Source organism: Rhinopithecus roxellana, chromosome 8 (assembly GCF_007565055.1).
Source record: "Rhinopithecus roxellana isolate Shanxi Qingling chromosome 8, ASM756505v1, whole genome shotgun sequence".
Classification (NCBI taxonomy): Eukaryota; Metazoa; Chordata; class Mammalia; order Primates; family Cercopithecidae; genus Rhinopithecus; species Rhinopithecus roxellana.
In genome coordinates, this window is record NC_044556.1 from 107543163 (window position 1) to 107564452 (window position 21290).

At 36.3% G+C, this 21290-nt stretch overlaps 1 protein-coding gene across 12 annotated transcripts in view; it reads right to left on the reverse strand.

Annotated features, from left to right (window-relative positions):
- The window catches only part of CEP170 (centrosomal protein 170), a 137524-nt gene that overhangs the window by 53677 nt on the left and 62557 nt on the right, over positions 1-21290 (reverse strand). For 9 of the 12 annotated variants that reach the window (XM_010353260.2, XM_010353259.2, XM_010353258.2 and 6 more), the window contains exons 8-10: positions 15124-15600; positions 10034-10197; positions 9554-9847 (exon numbers count right to left, since the gene is read on the reverse strand). In XM_010353260.2, coding sequence (XP_010351562.2) covers positions 9554-9847; positions 10034-10197; positions 15124-15600 — 935 coding nt within the window. The remainder of the gene's footprint in view (positions 1-9553; positions 9848-10033; positions 10198-15123; positions 15601-21290) is intronic. The other 3 variants (XM_010353263.2, XM_010353262.2, XM_010353261.2) reach the window with 1 other exon arrangement.

Genomic DNA, 21290 nt, shown 5'->3' on the forward strand with positions numbered 1-21290 from the left:
GCCCGTAGAGCTGTCTGGGCCTGGCAGACGTTTACAGACAACTCGTTCGTACTGGGGGTAGGAAGTGGCTTTCACATGTTCTCTCCTACAGTTCCCCTGATCTGAGTAGATACATCTCTATTTGTGGAATGAGCCGTGACCCCTCCCCCATGGCCTCTAGGTTTGGGGTAAGAAGGCAGTACCTCCCTCCCTATCCCACTCCAACAATCATGAAATAATCTTTTCTTCTGAATACATTTGTGTATTTGGTATTTCACGTCCAAAGCTCAGTGGCTACTGTAAACAATTTTAACAACCTGTTACTGAGGAATGGCACTTACTCTCCGCAGGCTACTCAGCCAGCCACTGCAGGGGATTACAAAATCTAGATGACGTCTTTGCTTTTGAGGAGGTTAGGTTTAATAAAGGAGCTTATAAAAAGAAGAGGATGCCACCTGAAAGAACCATGCAGGAATATTCTGTAATTAAAACCAAATATCCATAAGAACCAAACTAGACTTTTAGATTTCAGTTTTAAGTTTAAAGAGACTAAACATTCTCTAGATAACAAACTCGTACAATACAAACCAAACCTATGAAAAGTTTGATTCTGATTTTTTTCACTAGCATATTATGATCATAGTCATTATTATTTAAAAGCTCAATCTCTGCAAAGAAAGTCCACAGTGTCCAATTCTGAAATCAGAATGGTGAGGATGGGGGATACAGGGTCAACTTTCAGGGGGATAAATATCCTACCTACTGAATATTTGCAGAGAGGTCAAAATTTACACTTAGTAACATCAGATACAGGAAGCTTGCTGATTGTGACAGAAAACAGAGATCACTGTGTACGAAGAGAAGTGCCGTGGGGTAAGATGTAGGCATAGAACTATAGTAATCCAACATAGAGCAAAATAATTCAATAGCAATAGTGCTAATTTATTAGCTTAAAAAATATCCAAATCAGCTGGAATTCAGAATTCATCTTCCCACAGAAATGAGAAATATAATGGCAGATTAAATACCTCACTTCTACAGTCTTATTTTAAAGTAACAACAGAGTAATAGTATTGCATTAGTATATCAATCACATCAAGGTGTCCAAGTAGAAATGTAGTCAGGTTTCAACCTCAGATAACCAGAACATCTTTCTCCTCAATGAGCCAATGAGCAAAGACTTCCTGGGTAAGGAGAGCAGGGTCTCTGTTAGATCAAACCAACAGTAGAGGTTCCCATGGCCCATGAAAATAATTTGACACATAATTACTTTAAGAATCATGCAGAATTCTAGCCACTAGTGTCAAAGAACTAAATCAGGATGATTTAAGAGGAGAATTTATTTTTGTAACTGACCATGAAAACCTAATTTTACTTTTAAAAAGAAGAATCCCTTAAAATTCAATGGAATAAATTATTCTGAATATTAAACACTGTGATTTTTATCACATATTTGTAATCAACTTTTAAATTTAAAATTCAGACAAAATTATTAGAAGAGCACAGAAAGGGAGTCAGGAGAGGCATTTTATCATCTATCCCGGTACATAAATAAATATATGTACATACACATTCATAGCAGTGTTACAACAGCCAAAGGAAGAAGCAACACAATTATCCATCTGCAGATGAATGGATGAAGAAAATGTGGTTTATGCACACAGTAAGATATTTATTCAGCCATAAAAAGGAATGAGCAGGGCGTAGTGGCTCACGCCTCACTTTGGGAGGTCGAGGCGGGTGGATCACCTGAGGTCAGGAGTTTGAGACCAGCCTGGCCAACATGGCGAAACCCCCCCTTTACTAAAAATACAAAAATTAGCCGGGCGTGGTGGCACATGCCTGCAGTCCCAGCTACTAGCGGGGCTGAGACAGGAGAATCACTTGAACCTGAGAGGTAGAGGTTACAGTGAGCCGAGATCACGCCACTGCACTCTAGCCTGGGCGGCAGAGCGAGACCCTGTCTCAAAAAAAAAAAAAAAAATTAAAAAAAAAAAAAAAAGAATGAAGAGCTGATACAGGTTACAACACACGTGAACCTTGAAAACATTATTCCAGGTGAAAGTAGTCAGTCACAAAAGGCCACATATAGTGTGATTCCATTTATATAAAATGTCCAGAATAAGCAAATCCATAGAGACAAAAAGTAGATTAATGGGTACTAGGATGCCGGGAGAGGAAGGAATGGGAAAAGGCTGCTTAATGATGATGAGATTTTGTTTTGCAGTGGTGAAAATGCCCTGAAATTAAGATAGTGCTGATGGTTGCACAACCTTGTGAATGTACTAAAAGCCACTGAATTGTACACTTTAAATGGCTAAAACAGTCAATTTTATATTATGCGAATTTTACCTTATATTTTCTTTAAATGGGACTCTATCTTTTTTTTTTGGGGGGGGGGGGGGACAGGGTCTCGCTCTGTTGCCAGGCTGGCATGCAGGCTGGTGCGATCTCAGCTCACTGCAACCTCCACCTCCCGGTTTCAAGCGTTTCTCCTGCCTCAGCCTCCCGAGTAGCGGGGATTACAGGCTCATGCCAGATGCCCTGCTATTTTTTTTGCATTTTTAGTACAGATGGGGTTTCACCGTGTTAGCCAGGATGGTCTTGATCTCCTGACCTTGTGATCTGCCTGCCTCGGCCTCCCAAAGTGCTGGGAATACAGGCGTGAGCCACCGCGCCTGGCCTCTATCTTCTTCCTTTGCTCCTCTGTCTGGGTGAAAACATGTTCTTAAATCTTTGTCTTCCCTCTTAACCTAACTTGTGTCCTTGATTCTCCCCATTCCTTAGAAGTCTTACATACATAATCTCTTCCCTCCCATCCCTTCCTACATCTTTCTCAATTTGCTCTTTATTTAATATCTTCAAATTATACTTAGATCTCATCTAATGCCTCTAAAATTAAAATGTCCAATTTCTCTCCTCTTTATGGTTCATTCCCTTGTCATGCATTTCCTCTTATAGTCTCTACAAGCTGGCTGTTCATCAATAATCATATTTCCCTTTCCTTGCCAAGCAGATTTTCCAGCTAGAAGCTGCCAGGTAGGTATTGCTAGGAACTCAAAGGTAAGTCTAGTCTTTTTATCACAGCATCTCCCCAAATTTTATACATTTTTCTTCTAAGATTATCTATCTATCTATCTATCTATCTATCTATCTATCTATCTATCTATCTATTCATCCATCTATCTTTGCAGCTTTCATACTTAATATTACAAAGCTAAGTTCATAATACATAGAAAGTTTTAAACTATGTATTTTAACAAGTTATTTTGGAATCAAGATATAAACTAGTTTCAGAATATAAAAATGCAGAAAAATTTCTTTGTGGGGGCCTGGTTGGACTTAATCAATCTATAAGTTCATTGAAATACATTAGCCAATATACAATGAATCATATACAAATGCTAACAAATGTAAAAGCAGGTCACAAATTTTTCTTTCTCATTCATTCACATTCAAAAGATATTTATTGAGTGTCTATTACATGCCAGACACTGTTCTAGACACAAGGGATACAGATGTGAACAAGACAAATAACATCATCTTAGAGTAGACAAACAGAAAATAAACCAGATGGAAGTGAGTTCTATAAAGAAAACAGAACATGGTCATCTGATGGAGAGATATAAGAAGTGAATGATGGAGCTACTTTAAATCGAGTGGTGAGTAAAAGCCACTTCAAAGTGAATTATGAGATGAGTATAGAGTTTCCATTTTACAAGACAAAAAATTACAGAGATGGATGGTGGTGATGGTTGTGCAACATCATAAATGTATTTAATAACACTGAACTCTACACTTAAAAATTGTTAAGATGATAAATTTTATGTTATATATATTTTCCACAATAAAAAGATGGAAGGAATAAATAAAATGAATTATGAGAAGCTAGGCATGCCAAAAACACAAGGAAGAATTTATTAGATTGAGGGCACAGTAAGTGGAAAGTTCCTCAAAGAGGAAAATAGATAGAATTTCATACAATAAGAGAGAAAGGAAAATGAGGGCAAACCTATCATGTTAGGCCTGTGACTGAATAAAAGGTGAGGGTTCCCTCGTGAAGCTTTGGAAATTAACATCGCAGGAGAGGGTTTCTTATACCTAGGAAGGAGGCGGCAGAGGTGAAGAAGGGTTGAGGAGAATTGATCAGAGAAACCAAAAGTAAACTCTCTTGGTAGAAATTAAAAAGGAAAAGCTCTCAATATAGAAAAAATTGCTCAGTCAAAAATAAAAATGCTGACTCTTTTATCAAAGTCCTCTCCTATTGTCCAAGGCTCTTATTTGATCTTCTACTCCTTGAGTTCCCATGCACATCTAATTTTCTATTTGAGTGGACTTTGGACATCCTGCCTTCCTCTGAGTTCTATGTAGCACTGTCTACATAGATTTTGATTCTAGTTTATCATCATTTCCCTGGCTCTTACTTGGATCTCATCTTAAATCTTGCTGTGACTTTCAGGGTTTGGAATATTTTCCCAGGGTCCAGGTCCTCAGCACCGACTTTCTTGAGCTGCTTGACTCACTTCTGTAAATGTTCTTCCTCCCGAGTTTCTAGTTTTGTTACAGGTCTCCTGGCTCTAGATTCTTCCCTACCAACTGTTGCCTATAGAACCAGCAGTGACCAGGCCCTATGAGGGAAGAAAAGATGCTAATAAGAGGCTTTGTGGGGGAGATATATTGACACAATGAACAAGAATCAAAACTCAGGGCAAGAAAAGTATCTGGCAGAGTTGTCTATGGTATGAAATTTATGAGAAGAAGTATTTCTTTTAAGAGGATAGTTCCTCAAGCCCTCCACAATGATCAAGATTTTTTCTTGTTCATTTAACGTTTAGCTTTCTGTTCTTACCGCAAGTTTCTCCTATTTAGCTTAGGAGGCTAGAAAGTAACCCTGACAAGGTCCTCCTCTTGCCTCAGTGGTTATCTCTTTTGATGGAAGAGTGGAGAGAAGAAACTGCTACTGTGATGGGAAGGTAGTTATCAGAGAGGCCAAGGAGAGAGGGTTGGGAGAGATATTACTACTATGAGAGATAAATGCCTTTAGGCAGTCAACAGCACTTTCTTATAGTGTATTTCCATGTAAACTTAGATGTAAAATTTAAGAGGTCTTTATCAATATCAGGTATTTGTGTTAACATTTTAAAGGTGAATTTGATGACATGCATAAAATAAGGTAATCTATTGACAGAGACAGCCCCAAAATACAAACCCAAATGCTGTAATCTCATAACCTGGCGACAGAAAAAGAGGGTAGCTCACTATCTTTTAACTACTACCAGCGCAGAAAAATAAGGAGACAGCAGTTTAACTTGGTCATCTCTTTAAAGAAATCCTATTTTAATGTAACGCAACTCTTCCCAGGGTAAGATGCAAATACACGGTTTGTTCATCTTCTTTAGACCAAGAATGACAATGTATTTTGGAGAAAAACTGAAAAGGCATATTCTGTGCTCATCATAGTTAACATCATTGTATCATGTGATACTGCTGCTTACTGGCTTCTCTTCACTCTGCTTTTGATTCCAAGGTGCTACATATTCCTTTGGTTTTCTCTTATTCCTGTTTGATACTTTCCAGTTTCCTTTGTTCACTTTTCTCCTTTGTCCATCAATGTTGGTGTTGCTGAGATTCTCACACTTTAGTTCCTCTCACCCTACACATTTTCTCTGATTGATCTCATCTCTTATTTGGATTCAATTACTGCTATGGTTTGGATGTGGTTTGTCCCTGCCAAAACTCATGTAGAAGTTTAACTGAAAGTGTGACAGTGTTGGGAGGTGAGGCCTAGTGGGAGGTGTTTGTGTCAAAGAGGCAGATCTCTCATGAACATATTAATGCTGTCTTTTGAGTTCCTGTTCTCATGCGAATGGATTTGTTCCCTTCATAGTAGACTGTTATAAAGTGAGGCAGCCCCTCTTGTTTTGCCTTTTTGCGTATGTCCACTTCCTCTCTGACTTTCTCTACCATGTTTTGACCCAGCATGTAGCCCTTAACATAAGCCAGCCATATGTGCAGCTATGCTCTAGAATTTCCCAGCCTACAGAATTGTGAGCTAAGTAAACCTCTTTTCTTTATAAGCTACCCAGTCTCAGATATAGTAACACAAAACATACTAAGACAGCTGCCCTCTATTGTCTAATAATTCTCAGATTCCAAGATCTGGGCTATTTTTAGCCCAGACCTCTTACCTAAGACCTAGACAGTAGCTGATTGACTACTGGACATGACAGCAGCTTTTAGATTGCCTTCTGTGCTTCTGGCATTTCCAGTGTTCAATCCATACTCCACATTTCTGACAGTGACTTGACCATATCATTGCCCTACTTAAATGTTTTCAATGGTTCCCCACTGCCTTCGGCATTAAAGTCCTTAGTATGATATGTAAGGACCTTCAATAGCAAGTCCAATCTCGTCTCTTCAAAAGTAACTTGGTCCACTGAACAAGTCATGTGTGCTCCTGTGCTTTCGAATAGGCTGTTCCATGTTTCCGGAAAACTCTACCTAGTATGCCTGTTATGGGATTAATTACGTATGTTTCACCACTAGCTCAGTTGGCAATATTTATTGAGGACATTTTATATGCTGGCACTAGGTTCCTACAGTGATGGAGTTTACATTTGTTTGTGTCTCTCTCCAATGGGAGTGGGGAGGCAAATGAATAAACAGTGAACTAGTGAAGCAGTAATAAAGCCTTATGATTAAAATGAAACAAGTGGATGACAGTGACTACTTTTTTTTTTTTTTCACTAGATGACTAAAGACTTCTCTGAGGAAGGAATGTTCTCTGAGGAAGACCTGAGATCTCCTCTTGGAAGCTACTGGTAGCTTTCCTCCAACAACTTTCTTTTTAAAGTCTTGGTTTTCGTCTGTGTTTATCTATTCCAGTACACAGCCATTTCATGAGGGAAAGAGCTCAGTCTTTTCATTATGAATCACCCTCTCCTAGACACAAAGCCTGGCACATAGTTAATGTTGAATTAAAGTTGCTAAATAAACAAATCAATGAAATAGAACACATCTCAAATGATGACGTGAAAAAGAGGAGTTAGATCACATGAACGTTTCCAGGACAAAAGAATATTTACATTCAGACAAATAACAGCTGATGGCCCCAACTTCCATCCCACACACCCAGACTTCAAAATGGAGAAACTGGATGACAACACTCATCCAAGCAATTTGATCTGATGCCTGTATCTACTCCTATCGTCCCAAAGAACTTTTTCTGCCTTCCTTCTGGCTATTGTTGGTCTTTGTTTTCTTCATACCCACAGGTTACTTCATCTAACTCAGACATATGATTCCTGGTTCTATGCTTTTGTTTTCCCAGAGCCTGACTTTAATTAGCCCGAATTTGGCTTTGAGCTTTATGTGGATTCAAGCTAATGGAATCTTAGCTCTTTTTCTTTGGTAGTTACAAGATAATGTACTGAGCTTTGTTCTTCCCAGCAATATGGTCTCAGCTTCATTTTCTGGTTTATACAAACTAAGAAAGTCTTTGAACTATGTACCTGGGCACCTACTATCGTTACTCCTTTAAATGACTCCTGCTCTAAAGCCTTGAGTTTCTCTATCCATAGTGAGACCATATAATTTGCTGTCAAAATGGACTCTGAGAATAAAAAAATGATGCTTATGACAATTGTAGGCAACAGGTGTAAACCAGGTTTTGTGGCCACCCTCTCTATCCAGCAGTTTCCGAAGAGTTTCATTTGCTTACAGTGACTTCTTGGCTTTCTGCTATCCTGGTCAAGCTAGCCCCTCACACTGTCACTTCCCCTGTGGTTTTATATTTTACTCTTCCAGTGCTGAAAGAACATTCTGGGATTTGTTAATACTTGATGTAGAGATTCAAATGTGGAAACTCCTAATAACAGTAATGATAAAGTAACACTTATAAAGTAATATAATAAGATAGGTATTGTGATAAGCCTTTTATGTTTTATTGAATTCTTTTTATAATCTAGTGATACCTCTTGTGTTTCAGAGATAAAAGAAATTGAGGCTTAAAGAGGTTACTTTACCCAAGGGCACACACTACCACATGCAAAGTTTATATTTAATCCCAGATCTGTCTGCTTACAAGTGTTCATGTTCTTAAATTGCACGCTCTCTCTCTGTCTCTCTCTCTCTTTCTATCTATATATATATAATCCTTCACTGCAAAATAATCTTTTAATGGGAAAACATCAGCCATTATGATCAGTCATTAAGAAACATTAGATGTTTCTTAAACACTATACTTTTCTTATTAACAACTATAATATTGCTCACCTATTTCCCAGACAATGGGTCTCCAAAAGTTCGGAGTTGAGCAGCCCAGTGGTAAACTTTAAGCATGTACTCCACAATAAATGTATGCTTAGAAATTATACATACTCTTTTACAGTATAGTAAGAGATTTTATACATTATAGGACACAATCCAAAATAAAAATTTTAAATATGAAAATAAAAGTAAACATAAGTTCTAATATTTTTCCTGTATCCCAAAGGGTTATCTTATCTTGCCCTCCTCCCTGAGAGGCCATTCCAGAAACTTATCATCTACATAAGTGCATCTCAAATGTTAATGTGCAGGTTAGTCCACTGGAGATCTCATTTCTAACGTAGATTTTTGACTTGGTATATATAGGATGGGCCTGAGAAACTGCATTTCTAAAAGCTTCCAAGTAATATTTATGCTGCTAACCCATGGAGCAGATTTGAGTAACAAGAATTCAAACAAAAGATTAATGTTAAGCCAAACGGATACTGCTATTTTTCAAGAGGTAATATCAGGTTGGTGCAAAAGTCACTGCGGTTTCTGCCATTGAAAGTGATGGCAAAAACCGCAGTGACTTTTGCAACTACCTTGATAGCTGATTCTAAAGTCAACCTTTCATGACCATTGGCAAAACTGAGAAAAATTACTTTTTAAATAACCATGCAACAATCCTTATACATGCTAACCAGTAATATCAAAGAACATACTTGAAATGTAGATAACCATCATGACTGGGCATATACTTGGCTAAACCAGTAAACTAAATCATAAACAACTGATTTTGTTTTCATATACTTCTATCACCAATGACAGCAGTGAATATAAATTAAGAAAAAATACAGATGAAGAACAAAGCTAAAATATGTATTTTCATCTGCTTCCAACATGAAATCAGTAGGCGGGAAATCTGTGGTTAACTATCATTGGCTAATATCTACATTTATGTTAACGGAGTTACAGCAATGTTTGTTGGTTGGTTGCTTCTTTTTATTTTTAAAATAAATGCAAAGCAAGAATGTCCAAAGCATAATATTTTTAAAACCTATCTTTAACGTACACAAATTTAAAAGGTCCAAACCTTTTAAATGTACAGAGCTTTATGTATGAAACTCAGGCAAATGCAGAGTATCAGCAAATAAAATCACAAAGCATGTTGGTCTTACTGTTAGTCTTGCAGTTCCCTAACAAAACCCTAAAATTCACAAACCACCGACTGCATGACAACATCTCACACTGACTCTCCAATAATTTCCACCAGTCAAATACACCACACAATGACTAAGATCACACTCAAATTTCAGTTATTTACCTTGTCAATCATTTTTCTTGCTTCCACTTCCTCACTGTTGGGATTCTCTAACTCAATGGTATAAGTACCCTTGTCACTTTGGTCATCATCATTATCCTTTTCAGAAGTAGCAGAAGTTGCTTGATTTTTTAACATTTTATCCATCTCCTGGCTTGGTCTGTGCCCAAGACTCCCTGAACTTCTTAACAATGCAGTTTGTAGGAAGGGTATTGACACCGATGGCTCCTCTGATTTCTGTTTTAACAATTTCCCATGTGGAACACCATGCCCCCCTCTGTGATGCGCAGAGCTAGTCTGTAAAGACAAAGAAACCACTTTGGCATCTGCTGTTGGAGATTTTGCTTTCTCAAGTTTTGTATGTGGTGGTGAACATGTAGTTTCCTGACACAAGATTCCCGCACTTTGAGTAAAAGAATATGACCTTCTTTTTCTGGGATTGTCTTCATCAAAGAATGCAATCATAAAAGCAGTTTGACTTACAACAGCTTGGTCTTGATGCTTTTCAGTAGCCTGGACCTTCTGTAGCTTTTTGTGTTCTGAATGGTGGCGTCTTAAGTGTTCCTCAAGAGTTGCACGTTTGCTACAGCGCCTGTGAGCCCCAGCATTCTCTGAATCACTCTGCGTACCATCATCATGTTTATTTCCTGGATACAAAAAGAAACCACACAATAGAGAAGGAAAAAATTCCATGTAGAAATTTAGAAGCATATACAAAAGTGCTATTTGTTTTGCTCCCCTCCTCCTTTTCAATCCAAAGTCATATGTTCTCTTCAGTAACAGGCTCTGCAAACTTGCTCAATTGCAATGGTTACATTCAAATTTTATCAACTAACAATGAGGTCCTTTATAAATGACTGAATAGGATCGCCTTTCTTTCTGCAAATTTTAACTTTATAATGTTTCATCAATGTCTTAATAGATAATCGATGCTCTATTTCTGTGGTATTTGTATTCCTAACATCAATAAACATTAATTCTGCCTTCAAATTATACACACCATTTAGCAATAAAAAATTTGACTCTAGCATTAGAGATGAAAAAAGACAAGAAAAAGGGTAATGTCACTGAAATGCTTACTGTTACACAGGAAATGAGAACACAAGTATCGTAAAAATGTGATGAATCTTAAGCTTCACTGATGTTCAATACTTTCAGAAGCTCAGCATATTTTTTCCTTTTTATTAAAAAGATTCAAATTTGTGGTCCCCAATAATTATTGCACAATTTTTTCCAAATATCTTTCCAGTTATGAGAATTTTTGAAAACTACATTTGCATTAGAAACTCCAGTGGCTTCAAAGAGCTAAATAAAGCATGCTGAGAGGTCTATCGATGCAAAGGGTCATCTATGAAATCTCCACCTAGACCTAAGGACCCACTGGGCAAACAGCATGGTGCTAAATATTACCAGATATCTTCCCCATGAAGCATATCAGGTTAGAATATATTTGAATTTTGTAAGATCACCTCTTTAAAAAAGGTTGTTCTATTTTAGAGCAAGTAAAAGCCACTAAATAGCCTTCATGGTTCTGTTAGGTTTTGGATGTGATGACATAAAAATTAACTTTTTTCTGATTTAAAATTCTCATTACCTAAATAATAAGTATACGATAAAAATAATCAAATGATATTGTATTATTATAGCACAAAATTATTAGAAAATCAAGAGTTATTCTATGCATGTTTTAAATGGAATCACAAATCAGAGCTTAAACTAATTTTAAGCTTCTTTAGCTGTAAATGAATTTAGTCAACAAGATACATTCTACTGCTTCCAGGACTAAATCTGATTTTTAAATTTACCTGGGCTACAAATTTTAATGTGAACACTCACTGAATAATATGGTTCCAAACAAAATAATGATCCGACTTGAAAGACCTGGGGGGTGGGAGAAGCAAACAACCTATGTCTAGGGAAAAAGTTGAGTGTTAATGTTTCTAGGTTGTTCCTAATGAATTTAGGGATTACTAACTGGTCCCAATGATTTAGCACAGAAGCACTAGTTATAAAAATGTGGTGCATAAAAGGAATGAGAAGACACAGAAGAGAGAACTGCAGAACACACAGCAAAGGGTCACGTATTGGAAAAGTAACAGGCAAGGGAAACAAAGGGAGTAAGATCTAAAGGAAGGTGATTTGGAGATCACGTCTATCAAAGTAATGGTGACTAATACTATAAAAATCATATATGACAACAAATCTGAAGATCTTTCTTCAAATTGTTGACTATTCAAAATGTAATCTGAGAAGAAAAAATGGGATTAATTAATGAAATCCCTGCCTCAGGTAATTAAGCTAGGAATAACAGCAGAAGAAGGGCAAGCCCAAACAAACTCACTAGTTCAAATATAGACTTCATTAAAAACACTGGATTTTACAACCTATTTCATTGTTGTATTGGCTCTATTGAAAAGGAATCCAGTTTCTTTTTTTTCTTTGTTTTTGAGACGGAGTCTCGCTCTGTCGCCCAGGCTGGAGTGCAGTGGCCGGATCTCAGCTCACTGCAAGCTCCGCCTCCCGGGTTCCCGCCATTCTCCTGCCTCAGCCTCCTGAGTAGCTGGGACTACAGGCGCCGCCACCTCGCCCGGCTAGTTTTTTGTATTTTTAGTAGAGACGGGGTTTCACCGTGTTAGCCAGGATGGTCTTGATTTCCTGACCTCGTGATCCGCCCGTCTCGGCCTCCCAAAGTGCTGGGATTACAGGCTTGAGCCACCGCGCCCGGCCAAGGAATCCAGTTTCTAAGAGCTGAAGATAACTAAACTCCAATATTCGCTGCACCGTAAGAACAAAGAATAGATCCTGCACATACTGAACAATCTTAATGAAGATACCATCTTCACAGAATTTAATTCTGATTCTAATACATAAAATTTGGCACTTAGTGGTGTCAGGCCCTTTCAAATATCTTTCCTATAACTTGTAGTTCAAAACTTTTCTTATAAATTAGTCATTTTCCTTTTTGGAAAATTACCATGCCCTCTTGTATTTTGTTGGTGTTATACAAGTCAACATCTCATCGCAGCTGCAATTTTCTGTTTCTACTCAATAAAAAGGTCACTAGGAAATAGTCCTCACCGGCCGGGCGCGGTGGCTCAAGCCTGTAATCCCAGCACTTTGGGAGGCCGAGACGGGCGGATCACGAGGTCAGGAGATGGAGACCATCCTGGCTAACACCGTGAAACCCCGTCTCTACTAAAAAATACAAAAAACTAGCCGGGCGTGGTGGCGGGCGCCTGTAGTCCCAGCTACTCGGGAGGCTGAGGCAGGAGAATGGCGTGAACCCGGGAGGCGGAGCTTGCAGTGAGCTGAGATCCGGCCACTGCACTCCAGCCCGGGCGACAGAGCGAGACTCCGTCTCAAAAAAAAAAAAAAAAAAAAAAAAAAGTTATTTTCTTTCCTTTGCTTATCATTAGCTACGCCTAAGTATGTTGAAGTCCTTTTAATATTTTTAGGGTAGGTTAGCTATAACAAGTTAGTGGTGTGGCCAAAAGAAGTGGCAACTCTCCTAAAGGGCCAAAGTGTATGGGCTTTATTTTCCTCACTGTCCCAAAGCCCCTGCACTTTACTCTTGTAGGAGCAAAGTTGTTGTTTTAGTTTTGTTTTGCCTACTTTCAATTCTTTGATCTAAACAGTTGCCGAAAATCTAATTTTTGTAAAATTTTTATTATTTGCTATAATTACATTTATTTAGAGTCTGGCTATATACTTTTTTATATCCTAAATCATGGAAAATTGTTATCTAATGATGGAAGCTCTGACTTTTGGAGAAAGTCACATGTCATTTATACACATGTCCAGAAAAGTAAAATGAATCTATCTTGGATCAAAAATGAGTTATATTCACAAAAACACTACCTTGAATGGCTTGTAAAATGGTCTGAAGGCAAATCTAAAAGAAGAGTTCTCACACTGCCACCATACTGGAATATATGTCTACCTATAAATCAACTTTGAAGGACAACAGTAATATGATTACATAATTTCTAGTAAGGGCTTAAAATATCTAATCATTAAAATACAGATACAGTATACATGTGGACATTAATCCTTCTATTTGGAATGAGGCCCACAAATGGGTCTTGTGAGGAGAGAATGTTTTAAAATAATGGCTTAAAAATAATAGCCAATAAAGAAAAAAGTTATAATGACTAAAATAAGTTACAATATAAATGGGTTTAATAAAGATATTTTTAAAGTGATTATCTTTTAAAAGGATATTTTACCTCAGTTTTTGTTTATTAAGAGTGGTTTTAAAAAGTCTTAAGTTATTTCTAAATTCTCAAGGTTCAGCCACCTCTTATACTGTACTAGGATATCAATATTATTTATCCATTTCATATAAACATCCTATTTATTTGTGACTGTTAACCTATATAAATATAAATAAAATGTCTCAATTATGTCTTGTCTAGAAGTAAAAGGTCACACAGTCATGTCTCAAAAACACATATGCCAGGTAACTGCTGATAACTATAATTAAATATTGTAATAGGCTCCAACAAATAATTAGGTAATCACATCATCTCACTGTCCTGAAATGTCTTAGAAGCAAATCAGAAATAAGTATACAAACACTATTTCTTCATTACTTGATCAGAATGCCAGGACATAAGATACAGATTAAATCAGGGCCAGTCTTGTCATTGACAGAGAAATCACCCATTACTTATTCAAATTAGTACCTATCCCATGCTCGAGTACTAGATGAAATGTTAGGAGTACAAAAATTCCTAATGTAGTAACGGAATGCTCAGATACACATGTAACCACAATTTGCTCTAAATCATTTTCCTTATAAATAGCTTATTAAATAAAAGTAAGACAGAGTAACATAAATCTATATTCAATTAATTCTAAAATAAACTTAATTGGCAAAACCAATGAGAAAAAACTGATCAGCTGATACATCAATGTACAAACATCAAATTTTACTAATTTTGGCTAAGTTCTGTACAAACCAAGTATATATAACTATTTCAAAAATGAACATTCAACACTAATGTTCAGAAAGTCCTAATATTAAAAAAAATTTAAACTTAATTAATAGATCCTACCAAATATTTCTAAACCAAAAATCTTTGTTTTATGAGTAACCACTGAGAATACTTTGAAGCACTCCTATCAATGATGTGACTGTATTATACAAGTGGAACATTTGGCTCATACCAACTTAAAATGTCTTTCAGAATCTAGGTATTGATGATAATAGAGAACAGAATTGAATATAGCTTTTCCTTAAATCAAGAAAATGATGGAACTCATCTGCTAGGGAATTCTACTGGTGAACTTAATAAATTTTGTATTTCTAGAAGAAAAAGAAACATGTTTTCGGCATAAATAGAAGCTCATAAAACCAATCTGGTTTTGTCAAGAAAATGAAGAAAGACTAATTTGAGCGAGGAAGTTGGACACGGGTAGTGTGGCTTCCTGTTGAGTTTTAAAATTAAATATAACCTTTGAAAAAAGCAGAATGTTTTCTACCATGTAAGTATCTACTAGTAATATAGTAACTGAAGACTGGATTTTCTTTATCATAAAATAGGAAGTTCTGAATGATCAAATCACTTTACCTTTCAACCTTTTCAAGTACACCGGAACATCACTTTTAATGCTTTTAGAATCCTCTTCTGTTCTTTCCCATAGCATTTGAGGAGGGTTGTTTTGTGCTAGCCAGTCAGCGACTTTGTTTTCGGGTGCCATCATTCCTGTTTGAATCCCTGGCAAGTCTTGAGTTCCAGGAGAAGACTTCTTGGACTTGTGGCGCTGATCAGAAGTAAACTTTGTCACATGGTCTCTAATAGTTACCTTCCCTGGGGTACTGTCATCAAATTCAATGGTAAATGAAGCATGCCCTGCACCTGTTATATGGGAACTTGGTGTGTCTTTTGTTGGGATTTCATGAATAGTGCTTTCTGTTATTTGTGATGGTTGCTGGAATTCTTTTGTAGGGATTTCAAAATAACTTGGTTCCCTACAGAAAGGAAAAAGTACTTCTTCATTTGCAGCTGCAGATTGTTCCTCAACTTGCTTGACATCTATGCTGCACCCTAATGAGAAAAATAAGAGAAAATTCAAAATATTTGATTGCTGGCACTTGAAGGAGTCTGGTAATGGCCATGCGTACTACTCCGTGAGAACCAGAAGGCAGATCACAGTCTGGATGCAAAACCAATGGCATTTATATCACAGAACAAATGTCACAGAGAAAAAAGAATCTTGATTATAAACATGCTATTTGATTACCAACAGGGGATGCAAGATAAGCAGCAGCAATGGCAAATGAGAGCAAAGCAGGTAAGAAATGGATCTTGAATGGCTAAGTCCATATTTTTTCCAGCTTGGATCTAGAATTCATTAAGGCCCAAAAGAATTAAAATAAAATGCAGATGGAGATGCATGTTCAATGTATATATAAAAAGTGACAGAAAAACCATGAACTTCCTTCTCAAGTCACCAAGATGAGATATCTGAAACATATATGAACACATGTAGTGCTCCAAAGGAGAACAGGTGCTCAAATGAGAATACAAACATGAAGTAAATATGTAAGTGATCTTCTGGAAGTAATGATTCCACTTACCATTCTTCACCACTACATTCAGAAACATTACTTTCAGAATGACAAAGATATTGCTGAAGTGCGATCCTTGTAAGAAGATATAAACTTTTTATAAAGACTAAAACATGCGGTTTGCAATCCAAGCAGCAGTGTGAAAGAAATAAGGTTAAAATGGGAAATTCAGTTTCCAGACAATGACTCTGGAAGAAAATCAGTTTACTTTTCTCTACAGCAGAATATGCAAAAGTGTCAAAAATTCTTGGAGGAAGGCTGAATTGTAAACCTCAGATTAACATTAGTTGGCAGAAGGAGCAAGCAACTCAGGAACACTATCATTACTCTTCTATCGCCTCAGAGTCTAATACAACAGTCTAAAAACAGATGCATTTATGAATAAAATACATGAATAAAATGCATTTATGAATAAATGAAAATGACAACTAAAATGTTTTTGGCATGTTATTAGGTAGTGCAAATGCAAAAGAAGGCTCAAGCCTGTAATCCCAGCACTTGGGGAAGCCGAGACGGGCGGATCACGAGGTCAGGAGACCGAGACCATCTTGGTTAACACGGTGAAACCCCGTCTCTACCAAAAAAATACAAAAAACTAGCTGGGCGAGGTGGTGGGCGCCTGTAGTCCCAGCTACTCGGGAGGCTGAGGCAGGAGAATGGTGGGAACCCGGGAGGCAGAGCTTGCAGTGAGCTGAGATCCGGCCACTGCACTCCAGCCTGGGCGACAGAGAGAAACTCCGTCTCAAAAAAAAAAAAAAATTAAAGACGATATTGTCCTGTTGTTGAAGCAGCAAAGCATGTCCATTATCAAGATGAAGAGCAAGTTCAAATGAGATATATTTCCCTAAAGCTCGAAAATAAACTCTGCTTTTAAACAGATTAATGGAAAAATCATTTACAGACAATTTATTAGGAAAACAAGGCAATACAGGGAGACTAGGTTGTTTCCAAACATTTTCTAATTAAGTGAAGCATCTGATCTTTTGAAACATCTTTCCAAAGATTACATTTTAGTGGGATCTGTCAGGTACTATAATTGGTTTCTCGACAGCAGTCTGAAGATGAAATAATAAAAAACCTGACTGCGTTTAGGTTACAGAAGAATGATATAGTAACATCCCTTTGGTAATCAAATGTGTGGGGCAGGGTACTGAAGACAACAAACTCCATTTTCACAATAAATATAATAAGAATAAAGTGTCAAAAAAATCTAAACAGAAGACAAGGAGAACATGTAATATGAAAAAATATATTATAATTTTCACCGTAAAAAATTATCCCTTTTAAAATCTACTCAGTTTTCCTATCACTGAACACGAAAGAATAGTATTGGAAAAACTCTACATTATCAGAGAAATAATCATACATTTATATGACATGACCTACAGTTTTAAAAAAGTTTGATTAAATAAAGGGTTAATTTATCTTTTTCTTAAAAATAAAATGTTCAGCTGGACTTTTGAGTGTTTACTCTGAAGTCATGTTAGTTAAAATTTCCATTAGAATAAAATATTAACTACTCCTCATATATTAACAGTTCATTAATGTTATTTTTCTATTTTTTCAGACAGTGATTTTTTTTTTTTTACTATGTACAATGTACTGTACTTGATCAAGTCCACACAGTACAACTTGTTCATAAACCTGTCCTCTCTCCCTCCCCCCATACAGATATATACATATAGTTTGTTTTTGCTTTGCTCATCCTTCAGGTGACAGAACAAGGTCAAGATGGTAGTTTCTAATACCACCACACAGAGAGCCAAGTCAAACTGACCCACTACACAGAGCCAAATCAAACTGATCTACTACACAGAGAGCCAAATAAAATTGATGTGGCTCATCTATGAAGCAAGTAACACAAAAAAGCTGGCCAGGGATATAGCACTTATCAACCACTTGTTGCTCATGATTCAAAGGAATATTATCTCAATTTTCCTCCCTTGCAAAAAAAGTTCACATGCTAATATTGACATGTTTCAACATGTTTCATGCATTAAGACAGCTGAGATCAACAACTGCACTGCACTGTTTTGGAGGTTACCATTCCCAAGTTAGTACTACTTCACACTCGCATTTACTCAAAGCTAGAAACTTGAGACTTATACAAGTTAATAACTAATTCATCTGGAAATCAAGTACCTAACCATGTCAAGTAGCACAACGGAGCGGAAAGGCAGCATGTTATGATCTGATGATCATAACCAGGCAGCCTGGTTTCGTGCAAAGCCCAGACAAGATCTGAAATCAGATAAATCTTTAATCAGTCTGTGATCCTCATTTTCCTCATCATAAAGTGAGAAAACAGTATCTTCCCATAAGATTGTTGTGAAGATTTAGTGAGATGAGTATTAAGTGAGATCATGTAAGTTACCCAGAACAAAGCAGGTATGCAAATAAATGCTTCTCCCTCAACCTTCAAAAACAGCTGAGAATCAGGAAGACAAAAAGCTAATACCAAAATCTAACTTTAAAAAACCCAAGACAGATATGACAATGTCTATCCTTAAGTATTCATAAACTTTACTAACAGTTAAGATCTTCACTGAGAGATTTTTACTATTTACTCAGATCACATGTAGCAAATCTTGGGCAGGGTACAAAAGTGAGGATTAAGGACAGACAGACTGCACCAAGTGGTGGAGATAAGATGAAAAACAAGAGCAGACAAATGGCCCCAAAAACATGGTAGTCCAGTACCATTCAGTATATAGGGCAAACAGTCTTACATACTGTCTCCTGAGGACATTATTGTAAGGCAATGTCAGTATTATTATATTACTAATATAATGATTATTGATATCAATATTGATATTGCTCTTGATATATATGAATAATAATAGTGATACTGATATTGATGATTAATGATGATTCTGAGTCATAAGAAAAAGTTTTAAATTATGCTGAACCTTCTCTGCTTAAGAAGGTGGTAATATGGGTAATGAATTTAATAGAAACTTAGGAAATGGTTAAACTTTAAAAAAAACTATCAACTGTAAAAGTAAAGTTCAATTATCTGGAAAATTCATTATGTGGAAGGACTCATTTCCCTAAAGATGATAAAAACAGATGAAGTGTGGTCCAACTACCCTTGAGAAGTACCTAATAGAAAAACTATGAGGAGTCTTCTAATCAACACAGAAAAATAAAACACCTTTCCTCCCTCAGAACACTAACAGAACATATTCTGGAAAATTTAGAAATTTAACATTCATCTATCTTCAAAACTCATTTTGTTATACCAAATTAAACTAAATAATATAGTAAACACTTGTTTAGACTAATATTATATTATTAATCTCAATTACTACGTTTAAAAAATTATTTAATGACTATGCTGTAATTAATTCCATATATCTACATCAGAAAAGCAATTGGTGATAATCTGCTTATGTTCTTAAGGTACTTTATGACTGTGTTACCTTAACACAATGTATTATAAGGGATACTTATACTTCATCCAGAATAAATGTTCTTTTCATTCTTCTGTACTAAATTCAATGAAATATTAAACTGATTTGAGATGACAAGGACTATAATTATAACAGCTCATTCTGCTTAAGACATCCATCCAACCTAGTCTGTTCAAGTATGTCAAATTCAGAAGACCTGAGAAGCTCCTTTTGCTTAAAAGGAGCTACGACTTGAAAATTTCCAAATTTAGTTTCACTGGATTAAAAATCAATATAAGAGAGCCAAAAATCTACGATGCCCAGTTGCACATGCCATTTCAAAATGTGTGCAACAGTCAAAGGCCTTTAATTATAACCTAAATCAATTGTTGAGACCAAGTTAGGAAGTAGAAAAGCATAGCTGTAAATAAATTGAGGACAAATTTTCTGTCTTAATACGATTAAAAATAGTCACACCATTTCTGAGAACGAAATTGCTCTAAAGTAAATATGTGCTTAAACCAGGGCTTTTTAAACTATATGGCAAGTCTTCAGGAGTTTCTGGATATATATGAACCTACAGAGAGGGACGTTAAAAATTACTAGGTAGCAAACACGCTATTATACTTTCTGGAATGTAACTCTAAAAATTAATAACTAAGAAGCAAATCACTTTTTGCTTTCACCAAGAGTACGCTTACAGGGTAAATTATGAAACTAATCACGTATACTCCACAATTTGAAACTTAAAAAAGAACGTTTAAATTTTTAAAAATACCTTAATTTCAAAATGATCAAATTAAAGAACACTTGATATACATTTCAAATCCGATTCTACAATTTCTGCTGGCTTCATAAATTCTTTCAAGACAGTAATCTATTTCCCTCATCCTATATTTTAAAAAGCTGCAAATGATAAACCTGGAACAGTAATATCCTCATACTAACATAAGAAAGCAAGTGAGAGTCTCTTAAGGCCATTACTAACCAGACAGGGCACTTTAAGGAATTTGACACAAGACACAAATCACTGAATTATTACTCAAACAGAATGCCAAGATTATGAGACAGCTTTTGTTCATCTAGCAGAAAGAGCACACAAGCTGAGAATTCAGTTACATTCTTATAGATGAAAGTACTGCTGGATGCCTCACATTTGACATTTATTTTATTATGCTGAGCTACGAGGGATCAATTTTTATGGCTGTTTGATTTTGGAGTGTTTGTTTAAGTATCTGTACCCTATGAAGTATATGCTTTTAGAGTGATTGTGTTTACATGAGTAATGATGGCTGAAATATTAAAACTTCTTCTGCTTAAGAGCATGGACTCTGGAGTCAGGCAATCTAAGTTCAAATCCCAGCTCCATTATTTGTAGTTGGGTGACTCTGACAAGTAAATTAATTTCAGTATGCCTTAGTTCCTTTATCTACAAAATCACAGTAACTACACCTTTAAGTACTCCTGTGATGATTAAATAATTAAATGCATACAAAGCACTTAGAAGAATGTCTGGATAAAGTAAACACTACTGCAGTGTTAGCTATTACTGTAAATCATGGTTATGCCTTCTGTACAAAGATTACATATACACTTCATTGTATGTTAGAAGTTATGTGCTTCAGATTTCAAAAGCTGTTTTGTGTGTGACAGGGGAGGGCTAAAATTTTAATGGCAAGATAAAAATTAGTGATTTTCAGAGTTTGGTGATAATTATATTCAGCTATGTTTTCTTAATCACCTAACTGGTAAATCTTTCCCCCTCTCAGTAATA